The 21,513-nt window shown below is 40.0% G+C and overlaps 2 protein-coding genes across 2 annotated transcripts in view; one reads left to right on the top strand and one right to left on the bottom strand.

Moving 5' to 3' along the window:
• Positions 1–21,513, bottom strand: part of 5-ht2b (5-hydroxytryptamine receptor 2B) — a 160,389-nt gene that overhangs the window by 42,677 nt on the left and 96,199 nt on the right. The window contains exon 4 of the mRNA XM_078184361.1: positions 9,199–9,418. Within this exon, the coding sequence (XP_078040487.1) occupies positions 9,199–9,418 (220 nt within the window). The remainder of the gene's footprint in view (positions 1–9,198; positions 9,419–21,513) is intronic.
• Positions 12,339–17,075, top strand: Rpn2 (Regulatory particle non-ATPase 2). Its single transcript, XM_078182482.1, has 5 exons — positions 12,339–12,367; positions 12,599–12,933; positions 13,638–13,990; positions 15,074–15,479; positions 16,456–17,075. The coding sequence occupies exons 1-5, from the start codon at positions 12,339–12,341 to the stop codon at positions 16,524–16,526; spliced, it is 1,194 nt and encodes a 397-aa protein (XP_078038608.1). The 3' UTR covers positions 16,527–17,075.

Raw genomic sequence — 21,513 nt, 5'->3', positions numbered from 1 at the left:
TAATAAATATGTTTATTTAATATGTAGGAATTTCATTTTTAGTAAATTCGTTTACTGATTTAAAATGGATTTTGATATTACATATTAAAATTAAGAAGCTAAATTTAATGCAATTTTATACGACGAAGGAATAGATATTTAAGCTTCAACGTAAACGTAGACGCGCATTAATTATAAATTCTAAGTTGAAGACTGAAGACTGATAATGAATAGCTGCATATATCAAACATTAGACAAAACATCAAATTATTATGAATATTGATTATCATGTTATACTTATTACTGTCATCAACTTGACATCTAGCACAAAGAGTATTCAGGCTAATTTAAAAGTATAATTAAAATGAAACTCATTTGACCATACCTCGTTAACTATTAACTCCGAACACTCTTTACATATGATAATCAATTCAGCAAAATTGCATCTAATAAAATAAAATCAACATCTTAAAACATTTTTCCATACCGTCAACAATTCCTCTTCATCGTGACAATAGAATCGCGTCAATAGAATCGCAACGAAGAAATTTCCGAAGATGCAAATCTACATAAAATTTTACAGAGATATTACTTGAAAATTCCGAAGAGATCTATATTGTAAAACACTTGTAAATATTGTTTAAAATCGTGTATCATTTAGGAAGCGTTCGTTACAAGCGCGGATCATGCTATAGTTTCGTAGCGCGGCGTGCCACAGCGATAGGGATTAAAGAAGACGTCCGAAGGAATGCCGGTTCCGCCAATTGCATGGAAATTGCACGGCAGTCGCGAAATCAGGGAAATTTCTTCCTTCCCCGATGCAAGAACAAAAAGACGTCTCGGAGGCGTTTTATTCACTCGATTCCGTGGAATTTACCGGTGATTCATCGCCTCTGTAATTCGGGGCCGTTCGGCCGGCTTTTTATCAGCGATCGAGGGAACGACGGCCGGCCATCCCTTCGTGTTCTCGATCGCCTGATCGCTCGTAATTGCAAGAAATCTCGCTATCGTCTCTCTACCCCTTCTCCCATTTTCTCTCTCTCTCTCTCTCTCTCTTTCTTTTTCTCTTTCTCTCTCTCTCTCTCTTTCCTTTCTTTTTCTCTTTTCCTCGCTCGCTCCGCGCGAAAATCGCCCCGCGATTTCGAGGCTCGTAAAGCCCGCGGATCGCCGGGGTAACGCTTTTTTAATGGCCACGGACCGTCCCGGAATTGTCCACGTGCCGCGAAAGTTCAAATAAAGATTCGCCGTGGCGCGGCCGTTGCGTTCGACCGCGCTGAATTTCCAATTCGCTTTAACGATTCCTCCGCGTGCTGGGAAAGCCGATACCGGGCGCTGAAACTCGGCGGCGCTCGCCGCGCGGAGTTGCCGAGCTCTTCCTCACCGTCGCCCCTTGGTATTTGTCTTTCGACGTTCTGCAATTCCGAGCGACGCGGGACTGCCGCCCGAGCACCGCCGACAAATTCGAACGATTGTTTTATACGATTCGGCGGAATCTTCGTTCTCAATGCCGAGATTTCGGAGGTCGGTTTTTGAGGAAAGAGCGTTTTACGAGGGTTTTTAGAATTTACGCTTTGGAGGTCTTGCAACGAATACCAGTCACGTTTATTGTTCGATAGTTTCTGCGTTTGCGTACCTTTTGGTGATTTTATTCCATTTTTTCGAGTAATTATTGTGAGCTTGGGATAATTAGTTAACCATTTGTTGACAGAATGTTTGAAAGGACTCGGTTCAATTTTCACAGAAAAAGAAAACATCAAACAAGAATTAATATCATATTTTTTAGCCGTAACAGATTTGAAATTTTATAAAAGAATTTAGTTGTTCGACGAACATTATTATATTTTTATTTCCTAGCCTAATCGTCTCTGCAAACCAAAAACGCAATAATTATAAATGCATAGAATTTCTCAATCTCATTAACGGCAATTAAAGCGCGGAATTTATATATTTAATAACATAACAATGTCGAACATTTTACTGCAATTGTTGCAATTTGTGCGAGATCAGATTCCCCTGTTGCCTTTGTTAATTAAAACAAGTATATTTGACTTAACCTTGTCGGTAGTTAATTAAACTGAGTGTGTTTGCGTAATCATTTATTAAATTAATTAATTAAATAGTAAAGGAATGTATAAATACGAGGCTTCATAGAGATCCATTGTTTTATCGTCGCGTGTGAAATATTATGATTAATTAAAGTGACCCATCGAGACATGCAAACGCTTTGTCTGATTGTCCTACAAGAAATGAAATATAAAGTTCCTTCTGCAAAATAATGCAAATATAGAGAATAAGTATTTTAGGATGTCTTTGATCGTATTTTCTGCTACTTTTGATATAATATAGTCTGCCGGCGCTCTTATCGACAGAACAATTTAGTGATCCGTACGCACTCGGCATTAATGATAGATGTCATACATCATTCATTGCTAACAACCGTGCGTGTATTTATTGTTCAATATAACAATTTACCTTGAATTGTTGCGCGATCTAATTTGCATTTCGCTTCGGTATCGCAATAATTGGAAATCTGCACCGCCGCCGCACGGTTTAGTTATTAATTATAATTGTTCGTAATACCTCTGTAATTGAATAGAAATCAATTTCGTTTTTAAACCAACGTTAAATTTCGCAAACGCTGTTTTAAATTTCATTTCTGCTTGCACTGGTAATTAATTATTGACACAGTGCGATTCGAACACATTGTTGAATACGTAGACACTCATTCGATGACAAAAAATCTCTTAGAGTTCATAATTTTATATATTATTAATAGAATGCGATTTCAATATATTGCTGAATAAGTAGAGAATTTGTTTATCGATATTTCGTACAGTCTATTTTTATTTTATTTTTCCATATACTCTTGTCTGTTTCCATTTAATATTCTGTCATTGCAGTTATAATATTAATAATAATATTATTAACCAGAAATAATTTAATTTTATTTAGCAATAGTCCTTCGCACAGACTTGCCCTAAATTAAGTTATCTTTACACGCATAATTTTCTACACGCAAATTCTTAACTCCAATTTATTAAAATTATTTAAAAAAGGAAAAATCTTACATTTTTCAATTTCAATGAAGATCCGCGAATCGAATATAATCGCATCGATACGAAAGTGTTTGTCCATCGTCTAGAGTTTGTTGATCAATATTGATATTGTCCCGCGTTCTAGATGCTCGCGTCGTCTTTTTTCGGCCCTCCGTCTCGCGTGCAGTTTTGGCGGGAGTCGCGCGGCCCCACGAAATACCGGGCGATCAATTTGCAAGTTAAATTGCTCGATGCAAATCTTCGAGAGCCCAAAGAGGCGTCGGTTCACGGCCCAATTTGCCGGCGCCACGGCTCGCAGAAGTTCGCCGGTGGTGTTCTTTGCAATTTGTCGGCCGACTTTGTCAAACAATAGGCAGAGTGCCGTGCCTCTGTTTTCCGCGATCCTTTTTTTCTCTATTTACCTTTCGTTAATCTCGTTAAAAGCGGCTCTCGAGAGATTCGTCGGCTACGATGCCGAAATTAAATCGTTCGAGACGGCGCGAACTCGTCGAACCTTAGAATTATATATGGATATACATATTTATTATTATATATGGATATCTGGTTGAACTGTTGGTAGTCGACGGCAATGGGAAAGGGTTCATTCAGAAGGTTTGAAATTGAGATGATAGAAAACAGAAATATAAAAATATATTATTCTCTTCCCGTATTTTTCTATTAAAAATAGAAAATAAAAAATATACAAATACCGCGTTTTGTTAAGTTTTCGTCCACATATCACTGATCACGTAAAGGTTACTCCGACACTGTAATTATGCACACTATTGCGTATCTGTCCGCAACCGCGCGCTCCTCCTTTCGCTTGATTTTATTGGAGGGCTTGTTCCGCGTGATAAAAGATAATGGAAACAGGCCGTAGCGAACGGGGCAGCCGGTGCAACGTGGCAGAACATCGGTAAAGAATGGAAACACGGGCGGTAACGCGTGCACGAGAGGTCAGAAATCAGCGCGAGAGTTAGGTAGCCCCGGGTAAATAATCGAATCTTCCCATCGAGCGGACTAGCGGCCATTTAACGGGAATCGATAAATCCGAGTTTCTAGGCTGCGATAATTAGTCCCTGGCCGTTATGGCCGTCGATTTTGAACGGAGTCGCCGGGGAGACTTCGCTTTAAGGTTTCCAGCCCGGAAGTGGGAGATCGGTTTCTTTTCTCGAGGAGGTTTCCCGCGAATTAAGAATCCGGCTGATTCATGGTAACGCTTGATCGCGATCTCCGACGAAGCTGTAGATCGAACGCCGTCTTGGATTAAGACGAAATTATTCTGAATTGTAATTAACATTATAGGAAAGTTATTTCGTTAGATTGTTTCTTTTATTTTGTACGAGAAATAGAGATACGTATTTAAAACGAAATTATTCCGAATTGCATTTAACATTATAGAAAAGCTGTAGATCGAACGCCATCTTGGATTAAGACGAAATTATTTTGAATTGCACTTAACATTACAGAAAAGTTATTTTGTGAGATTGTTTCTTTTATTTTGTACGAGATATAATACGTTTGTTTATCGATAAAAGAGTTTTGCAGTATGTAGCAAGTAATGCATTTTAGTAAAATGCGATTGAAAGAGCAAATTGATTTATGACGTTAAGAGAGAATAATCAACTAAATTTAAGTAAACAGGCATGGTGCTGAACATCGATTTCTATTTAATTAATCTGATTAGTGTAACCGTCAAATATTTTTCAATTGAACGATGACTGATTGAGATGCATTAAGTAATTAATATTTACGCATTGAATAATACTAATTATTAGAAACGATGTTGATTGAATTAATGGTTACCAGAAATATTTTCAATTAAATCAGAAATCATCGAAGGCAACCGAATCGATTTTTATTTGATGTTCTTCGCGTCAATATTTTATTCGGCGAACACAATTGAATTCGAGAAACGAAGAAAGCCGCAACGTTCGTTATTTAATCTTTAACCCTTTGCACTCCTATGTCGAGTATAACATTAGTTTTTATCTGAGGAGCTCCATTATCGAGTCCCACTGGACATTATATCATGTCCAAATAAATAAATGTTGAGAGCTGTTAACTGAAATAAAATTCGGAGTGCAAAGGGTTAATCAAACACGATCGACTATTGACTTCCGTCGAACGCGTAACAGCCGCTTAAAAAGATCTATAATAAGGATTTCGCGTTGAAGAAATTATGACGGATTGGTCGAGGCTATTAATCTTGAATGGAGAAACATGGCGCCGTTGATCGCGCGATAACTCGATAATCCGGGTGACCGCGAAATCCGATTACGTCCAGATCTTTTGGGAATTGCGAACGTCAAGAGAGCGGAGAGAGCGGTGTTCTCTCTCCTCGTCGACACTCTCCCCGGCGCGCGCGCGCGCGCGCGTTAACTTTATTTATCGTCGGTGCGCAAGGTGCCCGCTAATTCACTTCTTTAACGTTAATATTTGGATAGCCAACACACCTGTGTATAACGCACGCTTTCGTTCATTAATCACCGAGCATTTACCGTCGGGCGCCCGTAGACCCGGCTCAAATTAATGACTCGACGTTTCTTGAATTATAGAATATAATTAGTTCCTATTGATCCTTTCCGTTGCAGCAGCCTGTTCAAATTTACAGCGACGATACGCCGCGGATTGTTGCCCGAAATCCCGGGTTTTCAGATAGAATTCTCGAGGATATTAACACTTTATCGAACGGTGTATTTTTATAACATTAGCGGTGGGTAATATTTATTTTAGCTAAGTTAATTTATTTTATTCGTTGAGAGAGCTGTCTAATATTTAGCCGCATTTTTGTTGCTGTGGCAAACGGTTCGCATGCTACCGGTCGGTAAAGTATTAAAAGATAAATTGATTTTTATAATTTGCAGTGGTCAATTACAAACAGCTACAAAGTATCAATAACTACATTGTTAAAATCACTACCGCGTTTAATCGACATTAAATCTCGTCAACATCGATCAAAAAATATCGACGTTGATTCTAATATTCTTCCAAAAAATAGTAGACGCTATAAGCCACGCCCATTTGTCCTCTATCGCTCATTATTCGCAACCGATTAACGCATCTACTTTTGCGACTCCTACACGAACTGCTCTATAAATCTTCCAATCTTCTAACAACTGTTATCAAAACAATTCTTTCAGAAATAAGTAAACAATTGTATGAAACGTTTCTTTACCCAGCATCTCAGAAGTGAATTGAAAGCATACTCCGTTCGGTTCCCTTTGAATTCCACGGAACTGTAAGACAAATTTTCCTCGGACTCCGCGCGAGCGCGAGCGCGCGCGTCGTCGCATCGATATCGGAATTGGCCCGCCGCAAATCGACTTACACCGGTTCCCTCCGTTCACGCCGGTGATTTCTTTGAAACTCCCTTGAAAACGGAAGCGGTTCCCGCGAAGCAGCAGCGGGGTGGATCGCCTCCTTCCCCACGGAACGGGAAAAATCGCGACAAAGCGGCCGGACAATTTCAACCGGGAGCAAATCGATCGATTACCAGGATTATTGGGTTCCGCGACGCTTCAAAGACCGTGTCCTTCCCGCGACGGGGTTCGGGGGGGAAGGCTTTATCGATATACCGGAAATGAAACGTTACTTGCCACAATAGCCTGTCCCCGGTGATCGGGAACGTATCGCGGCGGATCTCATTTTAACGGTCGATTTTTATCAGTGCTTGTAACGCGCCCGCGCCCAAGCTCACGATTTATTCGCCTTTTTATTTATGCACGTCCGACCGACCCGGACTGCTCGACACTAAATTATCGATATTTATTACGCAACATATTTCCCGGATTTATGGCCCAGCTCGTATCGGCCCCGCGTCGTAACAAACGCGAAACTTTCGACGGAATTTCATTTTACTCCCGCGCGCTAAAAATCGGTCGAATCGATTTCACGACGATGCGTTTTCGCTCATCCTTCGACTTGACAAACTTCCTCGCGGGCGGTGTTAGAGAATCGTTTTGAAAAATGGAAGGCGAATTATTTATTACGATGTCGGATAGATGGTTAGAGGAAGCTAAACTATTATTTCATATTAATGTGTAATCTGAAATAGGTGATTGATATATCAGACGGAAGCGATGAATAACTTTCTTTCTTTCAAACAGATAATTATTTAATTAAGGTGAATATTTAATTCATCTTATCTGATGTGAAATTTTTAATATTTGATATCTGCACAATTTGATGTCTGTATAATCTCAAATAAGCGATTAAAAGAAAGAAAATTATTAAACAAAGAAAACTATTATTTAATTCATCTTCTCTGATGTGAAATTTTAAATATTTGACATCTGCACTATTTAATCTCTCTATAATCTCAAATAAGTGATTTAAAAGAAAGAAAATTATTACTCGCCTCCACCCGACACATCAAACAGATAACTAAACCAAGAAAACTATTACTTAATTCATCTCGTCCGACGGTGGAATTTCAAATATTTGACGTCTGCGAGCTGGCGCGAGTATCCTTTGAGGTAGTCGAAGCGTTAGAACGGTTTATTAAAATTCACGGCGCCCTTTGCAATTTTTTCTCCGCGCGCGCCGCGCTTTGTAAAGTATCATCTTCGAGATTCCTGTTCAATGAAGTAGCTTCCCGGCTTCCTCTCGCCGGGATCACGGGAATTTTACAAGAGTTTTCCCGGCAGCCTTAACGGATCGACGGGTCAAACTTTTCGACGGGTTAGAACTTCTTTTCCGGCGGAGAGATGACGCGGGACTGCATAAGCGCGCCGCGGCCCTTCCCCCCCTCCCCTTCCACCGCTGTTTCAAAGTTCAATCTGTTGTTCGCCGAAAGAAATAATTTCAAGCTGTTCTCGGCGGTATCCCGACGAGCACAAAGGAGTCCCGCGGACTCGCCTCGCTTTTAAAAAAACCGTCTATTTCGCCGCGAAGCACTCCGTTCCTCGTCTCTCCAAGCTCTCGGCACTCTCTCTCTCTCTCTCTCTCTCTCTCTCTCTTTCGAGCTACCCCTCTTTCCGCTATCGATTCGAACTGCGATCTCCAGCGGCGGAACTACTCCTTTGCGATCGGTTTCATCTCTTGCCCGCGGTAAATAATAAGAGAACGTCTCTGTGCTCTTCGCAAATATTTATTTACTCGCGGCACGGAACCCTGGAACTTTGTTTCCACGTGCAAAAGCGTCGACGCGGTCCGCTTTACCGCGATACAATCGGGAAACGTTCGTCGAACCGGCGTCCGCTCGACAAAGCGAAACTCTCGTTCGTTGTTCCGTCTTGATCGACCGACGATGAATACGAAGAGCAACTGCGAGGAAAGGTCGGAGACGTTTATTTAACAGAAGAACAGGGATTACTGGAATCCTTTGTAATTGATAAAGAAGCAGCTCGCCGATTTCAGTTTTCACAGTTGAAATATCTTCGCTGATGTTTTACGTTAAATACACGCGATTATCTTGAACACATTTATTTTTCATCGAGAGAAGAATTTTTACGGATAACGTTACTCGGGATGGCAAACATTGCGGCGATGGAAAAATATTTGTCGAGGTGTCTAGATTATCGGTGACCTTTTTTATCAGCATTAGAGGCCACACTAAGCTCTCGTTTGAACAGAACAATGACCATAAAGTCTAAAAGAAGCATGACGAATTCTTGTACCAGAAATAATTATATAAAAATATGATTAAGTATTATTAATTAAATTTATTGATACAGAAAGTGTCCCAAACGTAAATATGGTAGAATAGATTTATTCTGTCTAAATAAATAAACTGTATTAAATGTGAGTAGTGTAAAAGGACGTTTTGGATTCAGGGGTAACCTCTTGCACTGTAATAACGAGTCAGATATTGAAATAAAAATAAATTCGTCTGTTATCAAAGTATAGAAAGAAAGATAAATAAAAACGATACAAGAAACAAAAATTGTCTAGTCCTATTAGGAAAATGATTAAGGACAAATAAGTGTTAATCAACGCAACGTGAGAAGGAGTCGTGCTGCAAAGGGTTAAACTAGCTTCGTGCGCAAAGGGTCAACGTCGTCGCAGACCACTTTTCGATGACGTTCGTGGTCCCAGGGCACACCTGTCGGTAAATTCTCGGGCGTCGAAAAAGCGGCCGTAAAGGAGAACGAGGCGTACGGGCCGCTTTTCACGCGCGACCGTCTCGTTCGCGTCTCATCCAAGAAATGTAACAGGTCGGTGTACCTGATAACACACTAACCTCCCGGTGGTGGTCCCTGCGGGCCACCCAGCCATCCGGAGTACCAACCTCCCGGCGTGCCCCCAATGTTCTGTCTCTGTTCGGCCAGCAATCGGACCGTCAACGCGTACGTGAGCAGCATCACGCCCAGCGGTATATAAAAGCAGATTATGCTGCCGATCAGCTTGTAAAGCGGGTCCGGTATCTGGCATGCGCCGTCCACCAATACCGAATCGTCGTCCTGTAACAGTCGTAAACAGGATTATGCACTTAGCGTTTCCATCCGATGCGCTCGCGAGCCTCGATCGCTACTCCGAGGCCGGCTCTTCTTCCGCGTTTTCGTGCGAATCCCTTCGAGCAACGAACAAACTATTCGGCAAAATGTTTCGCACGAATTGTTCGGGAAAATCTTTCGAACGAATTCTTCGAATCTCATTTCGTCCGAGAATATTTCCAACATTTTCTTCGAATCGAATGGTACCAAGAGAAAATGGAAGGATTTCTTTTTTATTTTAGCAAATTTTACTCGAAAAGAATTAATTAAATTAATTCGCAATGTTGCTCGAATCAAATGTTATTCGAAGAATTTATTCAACATATTTTCTTAATTTTTAAACAAAACTCGCGTCAGAATAAAAGAGGCGAAATGTTAAATTGTCGATATCGGGTATTCGAGGTATGTTTCTTCTGCATTAGATAAACGAAAATTGTGAAGGAGGAATTCCTTTTTTCTTTTAGCAAATATTGCTCTGATAAAAAATATTTCTTTAATTTTGAACCGAACCAGGCGACAGAATAAAAGCGGCGAAATGTTAAGTTGTCAATGTCCGCAAAGTTTCTCGCGATTTCTGCTAGTATAATTAGGGTTGACGCTACCGGAATTAGGGTTCGCGAAAATTCGGCAACCGATCGATCTTAAACCAGACACGCTGGTATACCTTGCGAAATTGGTTTCGACTATCTGGCCCTCGCGACTGCAACCGTGGATTCCGGGATTGGTTTTCTGGGTCATTGACACCGCTAATTACCTAGTTAACATAACGGTCGGTGGTCTGGATTGGGTGCCGTTTGTTCGTGACGCTTACAGGTGGGGGTCTCTGTGCTTTATTGCTCTGGTAGGCAAAGCTGATGGAATTAGTGCGGATGCTCGAACAAGAGACTGCCCGGGTAACTATCGGGGCGCTTTTGCGTTTACAGCTGCGCGTAAAATTCAAGCTGACGCGGCGTTGCCGTTTGGCTTTTGTTTCGAGATGATGGTCGTTTCCTTCGAGATTCTCTGAATCTGCCATAGATAAAATATCACTATAATATACGTATACACGTGTACATTTAATATCATTGAATTAATATTTAATTTTACAATTAGTTCCTATCGTTTTGTTCATTCAATTTGTATCTAATGCATGCGTATGGCTTACGCACACGTATATTTCTCTGTCGATTAATAATGACCTAATCTTCTAAAAGATCTGAAGATTCTCCGTGCCAGCTTATCTGTCTATTAATAATATACTAATACAGCCAATCCAAAAATCCTTATGACTCGATAAAGGCATAACTTAGCATGTTCAAAGTAATTGAAATACAAGAATAGTTGTTCACGTTTATTTAAAGCTGCTCGGTTGCGAATGATAATCGGTGAGAGATAGAGTAGCTCCTGGGAAGATACGGTCTCAGAAGACCTCTAGAGGCGAGTACAACAGGTGTCGCACCACAATGGCGTTCTTGCCTCTACTTTCCGTAAAGGGGATGCTGCTAGAGTTGTGAAAGAGATTACTACGATTACTGAAAAACGTTTCGCGTACTCCAGCATTTACTTCTCTCAAGTACTGTCGATACAATTTCAGGTAAACGTTGAACTAAATGGACTACAACCCTTAAAATTACTTTCACGTATTTATTATGTATTTATTTCTTGATTTTTAACATATTACGAGCATTATATTCGAAATGGAGCTGTGATTTATTCTACGTCAAATTGTGAACAAATATTCTGCGCAGATTCAATTTCATCAGTTTGTATATTCTTAAAGGAAAAGAATTTTGAAAATGCGTATATTATATTGCCTGTATATTTTATTTTATTTCATACGCGTAGATATTTTGACAAGAGATATACTCTTGTTCTTGCAATGATTCATGTGCTTATTATTGTTATAGTAATTACCCATCGGTATTTAAAACGAAAAATTGCTTTCAATTTCTGAATGATATAATAATTAAGTGATAATAAAATATTTAAACGATACGAAATTGTAAAATTAGGCCGCTTTCATATTAAACAATTCACATTATTCTAGTCATTAGATAAGTATAATTCTATTATATAATGTTCCACAACTTTAATTTTCCCAACGGAGGACCATTAACGTTCACATAATTATCGAAGTTCATTTGAACGAAGGCGATTTCGTATTTCACTTCGGGTGGTTTCCGTCGAATCGCGCGACGAGGTCCAACGCGATCGCGTCGCAACGTCCGCGGATTCGCCGGCCGGGCCGCGCTTCTTTCCCGTTTCGCATTATCAGCGGTTTACCGCAGCATTTGTCAACCGTGGGGAACACGATCCAGCGTTGATAATTGTGTCGCGTCCCCTCTCCGAACAAAGGACTTTCGCGGCGCCCGCAATCAGTAATTTCATAGGCCAATAATATCCAGAAATTTGTGCGCCGGCGTATATACATATATTCATGTACAGGGTGTGCCAAATTTTAATGTTCAAACCTTGTCAGTATATTCTACGACACGAAGTAAGAAAAAAATGTAATGTAAACATAGGTCATATAGAGCTTTGTTAAGAAGTTATAACAAAAATTCAAAAGAGGGATACCAATCAAATTGCTGCTACTTAGATCAACGATATTGTGTTTTTCAGTGTTTATGTAAGCTATGTTTACTAACTGAGGCCGCTATACATTTAACCCTCCGTTTCCTATGCCGGAGTCATTCGTGACTCGTTGTAACGTATACAGTCCCGAAGTTGTCTGTGTTAGTAGCAGAGAGGCCGCCAATGTTTACACCGGCCTCACCTTAAATATATCCTAACAATATACAATCAGTCAAAGCCAAGAGCTCGAACGGTCGACACTGGCGGAGCCATATTACCGAGGCGCTCGAGTAAACATTCATGTGTATTAGTGAAGTATCGGTGTGAGTCAGAAATGACTCCGGCACAGGACTCCATGCTGCAGTACTCCGAGGGTTAAATGAATTCTTGCCAGTAATAGCACGTAAAGTTCTATATGACCTATGTTTACATAACATTTCTTTCTTACTTTGTGCCATAGAATACAGTGACAAAGTTCGAAGAATAAAATTTGGGACACCCTGTGTATACATGTATATTTCGGCGCGGCAGCGGCGGTGGCCCACCCCGAAACCGCCCAGCGTATTCACAGTCGGCGTCGTATTTCTGTTGCAGAACGCCGGAACAATGCCCGAGCGTGGTGTCCCTGCTGGCGGAGAGCTATAATCCCCACGTGAGATACGGAGCGGCGATGGCTTTGGGGATCGCGTGCGCCGGAACCGGATTGAAGGAGGCTATAGCCCTGCTGGACCCGATGACCAACGATCCGGTGAACTTCGTCCGCCAAGGGGCCCTGATCGCCTCCGCGATGATCCTGATCCAGCAGACCGAGGCCACCTGTCCGCGTGTCAAAGACTTCCGCGCGCTCTACGCCAAGGTCATCGTCGACAAGCACGAGGACGTCATGGCGAAGTTCGGCGCCATTCTCGCGCAAGGCATCATCGACGCCGGTGAGCCGTAATCTTTTTTCATAATTCGTTGTCGATCGATCGCGGTTCTTATATGATAAATGGTATGATAATGGATATGATAAATTTGAGATAACATTTGAACAATTGACGTGAAATATTAACCTGTTAACCGCGTACGACGTGTATACACGTCATAAGGTTATGGCAATTTTACATCTTATAATAAAAATATTTCTTCTACGATTTACGCCAAACTGCTGATAGTAACATATTCGTAAATTTTGCACGCTTTAGGATAATTCGAGAACAATTATCAAGAAAACTACACTCGGTATGATTGATAAAACGCGTAATAACATTTATTCTCTAAATGTAAATACGCAGCTAAGTGGTTAATTGATAGAATTGTAAGATATAATTACTGATATCTAGAAGGATAGAGATCCCTAGGAGACTCCTATTCCCCATAACAAGTGTCGACCATTTTTCGTTTCCGTGAGAAATAAAATAAAACTTGTTCGAATCAATTTAAAAAGCAGAGAGTCGATAAAACTGTATTTCTTCTATTAACGATCTTAATAAGTTAACAACAATGTATTTTTATTATATATTTCATTATTTACTACACATAATGTTCGAATAACTGAGCGTTCATTTCAGTTGTTATTACGAACGGTATCAACTGTATACGATACACTTAAAAATTAGCGAACTAAAATTCTATGTAATAACAATTGTTTCAGGCGGTCGTAACGTGACGGTGTCCCTGCAGTCGAGGACAGGCCACACGAACATGTTGGCGGTGGTCGGTGCTCTGGTGTTCACCCAGTACTGGTACTGGTTCCCGTTGGCCCACTGTTTGGCCCTCGCGTTCACACCGACTTGTTTGATCGCTCTAAACGCGCAGCTGAAAATGCCGAAGCTGGATATCCGCTCGAATGCCAGGCCAAGCGTTTACGCTTATCCCGCGCCCTTGGAAGAGAAGAAACGCGAGGAAAGGGAGAAAGTCACCACCGCGGTCCTCAGCGTTGCCGCTAGGACCAAGAAGCGCGAGTCTGAGAGGAAAGCTCGGGATTCGCATGAGAAGATGGACGTGGTGAGTACCAGCGTGGTGTCTTTTTCAGCACTATATCTTGCCTAGCTATATGTCTTTTCTTATGTTGTTGTCAGTCCCGCGTCTTTTCCAGCATTATTTCCTTTCTAGCGTTATGTTCTTCGTAGAACTATTTCCTTTCTAGCATTGTGCTCTTTTTAGCATTATTTCCTTTCTAATATTACAATAAAATATGTTATAATAATATTAGAATACATTATATATTCTTCCTAGTACTATATCCTTTTTAACATTATGTTAAAACATACTTCTAACATTATGCCCCTAACACTATATCCATTCTAACGTTATGTCCTTTTGAACACTATGTCCTTTCTAACATTTCATTTAACCCTTTCTATTACTATGCCATTTCTAGCAATATATCCTTTCTACTACTTATCTCTTTTCTAGCTTCATATCCTTACCAGCCTTATCTTCTCTAGCACCTCATCTTTTACAACACTTTGATTGCATCCTCTGTCATGTTATCACAAATAAAAGTCTTCAGAAAAGTCTAAAAATTAACATTTATATTTAACATTCATATTGATATACTGAGCAAAACTTTATCAAAATTTAAAAGGTAGAAATTAATTTCCGTATTAACATATCTAGATTCCTGTCGGACTCTGTAAAATATCAATTAACTTGTACGCTATTATACCGAACGAAACCTTGTCGAGACTTGTAAGACGTAAAGATCGATCTTTACTTCGATGTAGAGTGAAATCAAGATTTCATCTAAGAAACATTAATCTTGAAACTGAATATATTTGATATCTAAAACACGGTTTTATTAGAATTCCTGGATAACGAACGTTTATTTCTGTTCTTATTACATTCAGTAAAATCCCGTTAGAATCTCTAACGCGTGAATAGATAATTTGATACATCGATTTATAAAAATACAGTTCCATACATTACGATGCGACTAAGTGGTAATTTTGTGCACGCGTGATCAATAACGTATTTCAATAACCTAGTTATCTCGCTCCCGCTCAGCGTAGATATATTTTTATTAAATATCCCGAGTAACGCCGTGCTCGTGTAATATATCGTGTCGCCGTGTCTCTGTAATAACAGGATCCGCCAGAGACAAAAGACACCGCCGTGGAGATGAAGGACGCGACGGCGCCGAAGGAGGCCGACGAGAAGAAAAAGGAGAAGGAGGCGAAGGAGACGAAGGAGAAAGTCGAGAAGAAGGGCAAGGAGGAGACCGAGAAGTCGGAGAAGACGGAGAAGGCGGAGAAGACGGAGAAGACGGAGAAAAGCGAGAAAGGCGAGAAGATCGAGGAGAAGAAGAAGGAGGTCGAGCCGAACTTCGAGATACTTCAGAACCCGGCTCGAGTTTTACGGCAACAACTGAAGGTGATCCACCTGGTGGATGGCAGCCATTATGCTCCTGTAAAGGACCTCCAGATAGGAGGTATCGTCATGGTTAACCATATACAGCCTGATACCGAAGAGGAACTTGTGGAGCCAGTTGCCGGTAAGTGGTCCAACATTGATCTTGCTTAAAACTCCGCGACGTGAACTATCGAGCCGCGCGTATTTAGCCAATAATCAGGCTGCGGATGTTTGCGCAAATATTGGCGGTGCTACGCTAATTTCGGGAAAAGTAGGGTCGAAAATGCTTCGGCGTATCTTCGTGACGGTGTCTATATTTTCTCAGTGTTCCGAACGTCAATATCTAATACATCAGAACTTCGGTCCTCTAATTAAGCTTAGCTAGCTCTTAGAAATATTTCTATGCTCCGACGCAATATTCGATTCTCTCCGTGGAACTATGATAAATTAGCAAAAGACATTTTTACCAAATTCGGCGATCAAAATCGGGACCGAAGAATTAAATATAAATTCGCTCGCGACAGATTTGAAGCGAATTCGGGTGTAAGAAATTACAATGAAATCGTCAAAATTGCAAATTACATTCTCAGGATAGCCTGAACAATTAACGCTCGCGTTATTCTTTCGCGCGCAATACCATCGAATCGTGCATTCATCCGCGCAAATATACTCGGTTCTAGATTTATCTATCGCGAAGAATAAAATCCTGAGATGGGAAAATTGCATTTTACCGCGTTCGTCGCGTTCCAATCTTTCTTCATTGTCCACAATATTCCCGCCGCGCGGACAACGCGGCCGTGTCAACAGACAGAAATAGCGCGCCGTTTTCAACCGGACACCGTGTACAGAAAATTCTCCGTTCGTCGAATAGGATCGTTTCGTTTCATTAATTCCGCGCGTTTGATAAACCGGCCGCGACAATGTTGATCGAAATAGATACAATTCCGTCGGCGCTGTCGCCGAACAAGCTCGCGCGCGACTTTGTCGCGGCAGAGTGCAACGCGGCTGGTGCACACCTCCGTCACTGTCGGGATCGATAAACGCTGCGCCTGCATCCGCGGCATCGCCAGAAGAGAGTAATCAACGTGCCGGCAACCATTATCACGGTTATGTTTCAGCTTTCGGCCCGAAACCGGACGAAGAGAAGGAAGCGGATCCGCCGATACCGTTCGAGTACAACGACGATTAAAACGTTGCCGTCGGTCGTCTCGTATCGATGATGTTTCCCGTAACTATGGCCACCGCTGCCGCCGTCGACGCGCATGTATCCGCGCCCTCGTCATAGTTCGTCGTTCGTTCGAGGAAGAAATTAAAAACCAAATAATAACACTGTCGTCGACCTTCTTCATTTCGAGCATAGGCCGTCCCGCAGCAATACTTTCCCCGTTTCTCTCTTCTCTCGCTTTTTTTTTTTTTTTTCATTTTCGTAATACTCAAAGCCCGGCCCCGCGCCCAATCGCGGCGCCGCCTGTCGTCGAGTTGCTATCCTGTCGCCACGAGAACGTCAATAAAATATCATTTGCTTTCGTCGTCAGTACGCTTGTCTTTTATTGGAACTTTTTGCCACCCTCCTCAGATAAGTACGAACGTAATCGTTATAACCTTTTTTTTTTCTTCTCTTCATGTTTTACTTATACAGATCTTTGTTTTTGTACATAGTTGCGATCACGGCATGATTAATTATAATTGTATTTATTATGAAACTGGTTTACATTAAATAAACGTAGGCTGAAGTGTTGGTGAAGTATATTACATTCTCTGCCTTATCGTTTGTCGAAGTGTGCCGCGGATTTCGATGCATTTTTCGGAAGAAATTATTATTTTTATAATATCATTTATGGTGAGAAGTTCTGTATCGGACAAATAAACATTGTCGTGTTATCCTGATTTTTTTCGAGAGCTCGTAAACGGATGCTTGATTAAAAATCCACCGATTTGATAATCGTGAGTTAGAAATGCATCGAAATCTGCGGCGTAACAATATTTACGTGTAACAATATTTTATATTACCTCGGCTTGTATTACTGCCCGACTTTCAACAAGTGAATGTATGAAATGAATCGTCGTACAATATTTGACGAACGGACACGTATAAATAATTTTTATTTACAGCGCGATGATATATCTTCACGTCTGCGTGGAGATTGTCTCGTTCGGTGTGTCGCATGTATGAATTATGTAATGTTGGTTATAAGATTTTTGCCTCTGTTGCAATAAAACAGAGGTAGCAACGGAACAGGTTGCAAATGATTTTTAGTTACTTATTATTCTTGTTTGAATTACACTCGTGACTGTCGCAATTGCTATCGAAGAACAATTGCTTTAGAATCATAGTGCCGTAAGTCACTATGAAAAGTTTTGACTTATATATTCAACTGTAATGCGTACATAAATATTAAAAATGTTAAAATACGTACGTGAATATTAAAAATGTTAAAATACGTATATAAATATTAAAAATGTTAAAGAGACAAGCGAAATAAATTACATAAGCCCACTGTATATTAACTTGGCTTGAAATTATCTTAAAAATAAATTCTCCCAGTAAACAGTACACATGTCAGTGAACGCTAATAATCCAATGAGAAAAATGTGTGTTACGCCACTATGATTCTAACTCACCTAATTTTAGTCTATCTCAAAACTGATCTAAGTCGTACGTAAAGCGACATATAAGAATATGGTTGATTTACGTAATGTTATGGTAAATTTAAAAATTATGAATTAAACAATCGAGAGCAGCAATTATATTCGCGACGTCCGGGTTTCGTTCGAAGGCCGTTCGTATCGCGCGTCTTCGCGTAATCCTGAACACCGATATCGTCGCCGTAGCGATCGTATATCGCGCAGATGAACGATTGACGGACACCTTCGTTCGTATTTCCCATCTATAATAGGCGGTGGTCTATACTCCGTCGGGCGATCCGTCATACGAGCGGTACGTGTCCTGCGAGTTCGCGGTGCCTTCGTGGACCTAAAATACGCGCGCGGCGCGGCCGAGAGGGAAAAGCACGTAGTTCTTCATTGTCCATCACGTGTGACGGGATCTGTCGAGCGGATGTGAAAACGCGGTTCCCAATTAGCTCTTGGCCTCTGGATAATCGACTATATACCACGGCGTAATGTTCCCCTGACTGTTGCGCGGGCCGAACAGGTGACTCCGAATATTCCGAATACCCGCGCGGAAGTTAATAATGGAAATTCCGGGGAAATTTGATTGAATAGCTCCATCGGAATAATAGTACATTTTTTTTCCTATCGACGGAGTTGTCGCCGAGATAACCGAACGTTTGCGCGACGCTAATTACACAATTGCTGCGGAATTCGATTAATTACAGGTAGATGATGGTTTTCAAGAATTTTATTAAAAGGATATTACGAATATTAAAGTTGTATAAACTTTTTTAAAATTATATTTTAAATGTCTTGTTTCTTCTAATTCAACGTAAATGTTATTTCGGAGATTATTCATTTCTATTTGGTATCTCTTCTATTGTTAATGGAAATTGTCTATAGCTGTAGCAACAGTGCAAATTTAATCATTATATCATTGTAAATTCGATAAATTATTCTATTTTAGAACCATGGAAGAATAGGAAAGGAACAAACTTGTTTTACGTGATTGTGAAAGGCTAACAGAAAATGGCGCCGCGTCTGACCACGGCTGACTGTTTCTACTTAAACATACTAGCGCCGCGCGAAGTCGATTATCTCAGGAACAGAGCTCCGTAAGAAAAATCGAGATTGCATATCTCTGCTGCAGTTTAGAGTAAAATTTTATGCATTTATTACGTATATCTCTGAAATGCACGTACTAATTTACAAAGTGCAATAACAACTTTTCTTTTCACATTGAATAATATTTCAGTTAACGAACGAAATTTTACTTTAATTTTTGTAAAGTATGAAAAAAGAACCAAATTATTAACTTACGAATAGACTACGAACTATTATGCAAATTAAAAATTACCTGCACTAATTACAAGATATTTATTTCGTTTTCCAATTTTATTAATAAGTTGAAAAATGCAGCATTCCCAAATTCCAAAAATGTTGTTATAAACGCATAAAATTCGCAATTTACTGATGAAAGAGATCCACACGATCGGTTCGAAATTATATTCGACTAAGTGATCGCGACTATGGCAATCGCTTTCGATTGGTCGTTAATCGCGAGAAATATCGTTCGGATTATCGCGCTGCGACGAGAGCCCGGTTAAATATTAAAACACGCAAATTGCTGTTTAGAATTCGAATTTCCATAAGCAGCCTCCGGTTCCGCCGTTCCCGGCATTATGCAAACCGAATTCACGCGCAGAGCATAATCCTCGGAGCCCATTGTCTGCCGACGCGAAGTCGCAAATCAGACGTGGTCCGCCTGTCGGTGAAGCTACACCGGCGAGAAGCAACCGTGCGCGATCGAATCATCTTTCCGCCTCGCGTGAGAATAAGCCGCAATTTCCGACAAAAACACCCGGCACACCCCCTCAGACTCCTTGCAACCCTTTCTAGCCTCTCTTTCGGTCGCGTGCATCGCGCGGATACGTTTTCTTCCCTCTCGGTACTCCGTATGTTTCGTTTCACGACGCGTTCCTCCGACCGAGAATCGCGAAACACGAAAGATCGATCGGCAGACTACACCTTTGCGAGTTATTAAGAATTCTGTTAGCTTTCATACTTATGGGGCTGGACCACGGTTCAAAATGTTAATTTTTATAAGCACTAAAAGTTCATTCTTTTATATATTTAGATTTTGAAATCAAATTCGTCCTTTTGAAAGTCATATTTAACTCTTTGGAAATTAAATTCTTGTAAAAATTCTTTGTAAATCGTATTTAGCTTCAAATGTTTATTCTTTTGCAAATAATATTCACCATCATTGTGCCAAATGTAACTATAGTCTGTACTTGAGGTTGGCAATTTAAATTAACTAATATTCCACTGCTTCGAGACTATATAATAATTTTAAACAAGCATATTATGTGAAAACGATTATTAAAAATTGTGCAAGCTGTTTTCATACTTTTGGGGCAGGACCACGGTTCAAAATGTTAATTTTTATGAGCACTAAAAGTTCATTCTTTTATATATTTAGCTTCTTGAAATCAAATTCGTCCTTTTGAAAGTCATATTCAACTTTTTGCAAATTAAATTCTATGTAAAAATTCTTTGCAAATAATATTTCGCTTCATATGTTTATCCTTTTACAAGTAATATTCGCCACTTTTTTAAAGCCTCTTGCATATCGAATTTATTTTATGGGTGTTTCGAAATTGAAATGTAAATGTATAATTTGAAATATAAATGTATGATTTGGAACATTTTACGCAAATTTTTTGACTGTAGAACTTGAACCACGGGAATGGAAGGAAGTGTAGGTAATTTTCAACAATGTAGGCCTCCAGTGGGTGACCTTTTAGTCGAACGAGGCTGACCTCACTATTTTTACCGGCGACGACCTAATTTGAAGTTTCTTCGAAAATTCAGATCTATGAGATAGTATCTCTTGGCTTCGTTGATGTCGCTCATCTTTCAGTTGTAGTTACTACTAAATTGCACTAATCGTATAAAATAAAATAATCGTGGTACGAGAATTATTACAACAAATAAAGATATATTCAAAATTAAATACTTCTAATTGAATTGCGCTTCCAGTACATTAATTTAAAAGAAAGCAAAGTAGAACAACTTGATTCCCAATGCAGCAATTTAATTTGAGGCAAATTTATTTATAAAAAAGTGATTTGATTCTGAAAAGGACAATTTCATTTAAAAAGAAGGTAAATCTTCATATAATAATCTCAACTTAATTGTAAAAAGCTAAAAGTGATTTACAAAAAGATGAAGAATTCGCTTCGAACAAATTGGATATAATTATGAAAAAGAAGAACTTATACAATTGCTAATACAAGAAAGAGACACGATTATCCTTAACCCCTTGCACTATGATTCCTTTCGCGCTGCGTTGATCAGCATTTATTTATCCTAAATATCTTTGATAATAGGACCAGAGAATTTTTGTTTCTTTTATTATTTTTATGCACTTTCGTTTCTAGACTTCGATAACAAAAGAATTTATTTCTTTTTATTTCGATATAATGGAAATTAATAATATTAACATGAAGGTCGCTAATAGCCTTGCAGCTGATGCGACGCAAGACCTCTAAGAAAAAAAA

The sequence above is a fragment of the Augochlora pura genome, chromosome 6, assembly GCF_028453695.1.
Source record: "Augochlora pura isolate Apur16 chromosome 6, APUR_v2.2.1, whole genome shotgun sequence".
Classification (NCBI taxonomy): domain Eukaryota; kingdom Metazoa; phylum Arthropoda; class Insecta; order Hymenoptera; family Halictidae; genus Augochlora; species Augochlora pura.
This window is presented reverse-complemented; position numbering and strand designations above follow the sequence as displayed.

What these genes read in the sequence shown, in the direction of transcription:
- Rpn2 (XM_078182482.1), top strand. Translation starts at nt 12,339, where the DNA reads ATGACTCCGGCACAGGACTCCATGCTGCA. An exon ending in GCACAGGACTCCATGCTGCA is followed by an intron (nt 12,368 to 12,598) that starts GTACTCCGAGGG and finishes TTTCTGTTGCAG; the next exon opens with AACGCCGGAACAATGCCCGA. An exon ending in CGCATGAGAAGATGGACGTG is followed by an intron (nt 13,991 to 15,073) that starts GTGAGTACCAGC and finishes CTGTAATAACAG; the next exon opens with GATCCGCCAGAGACAAAAGA.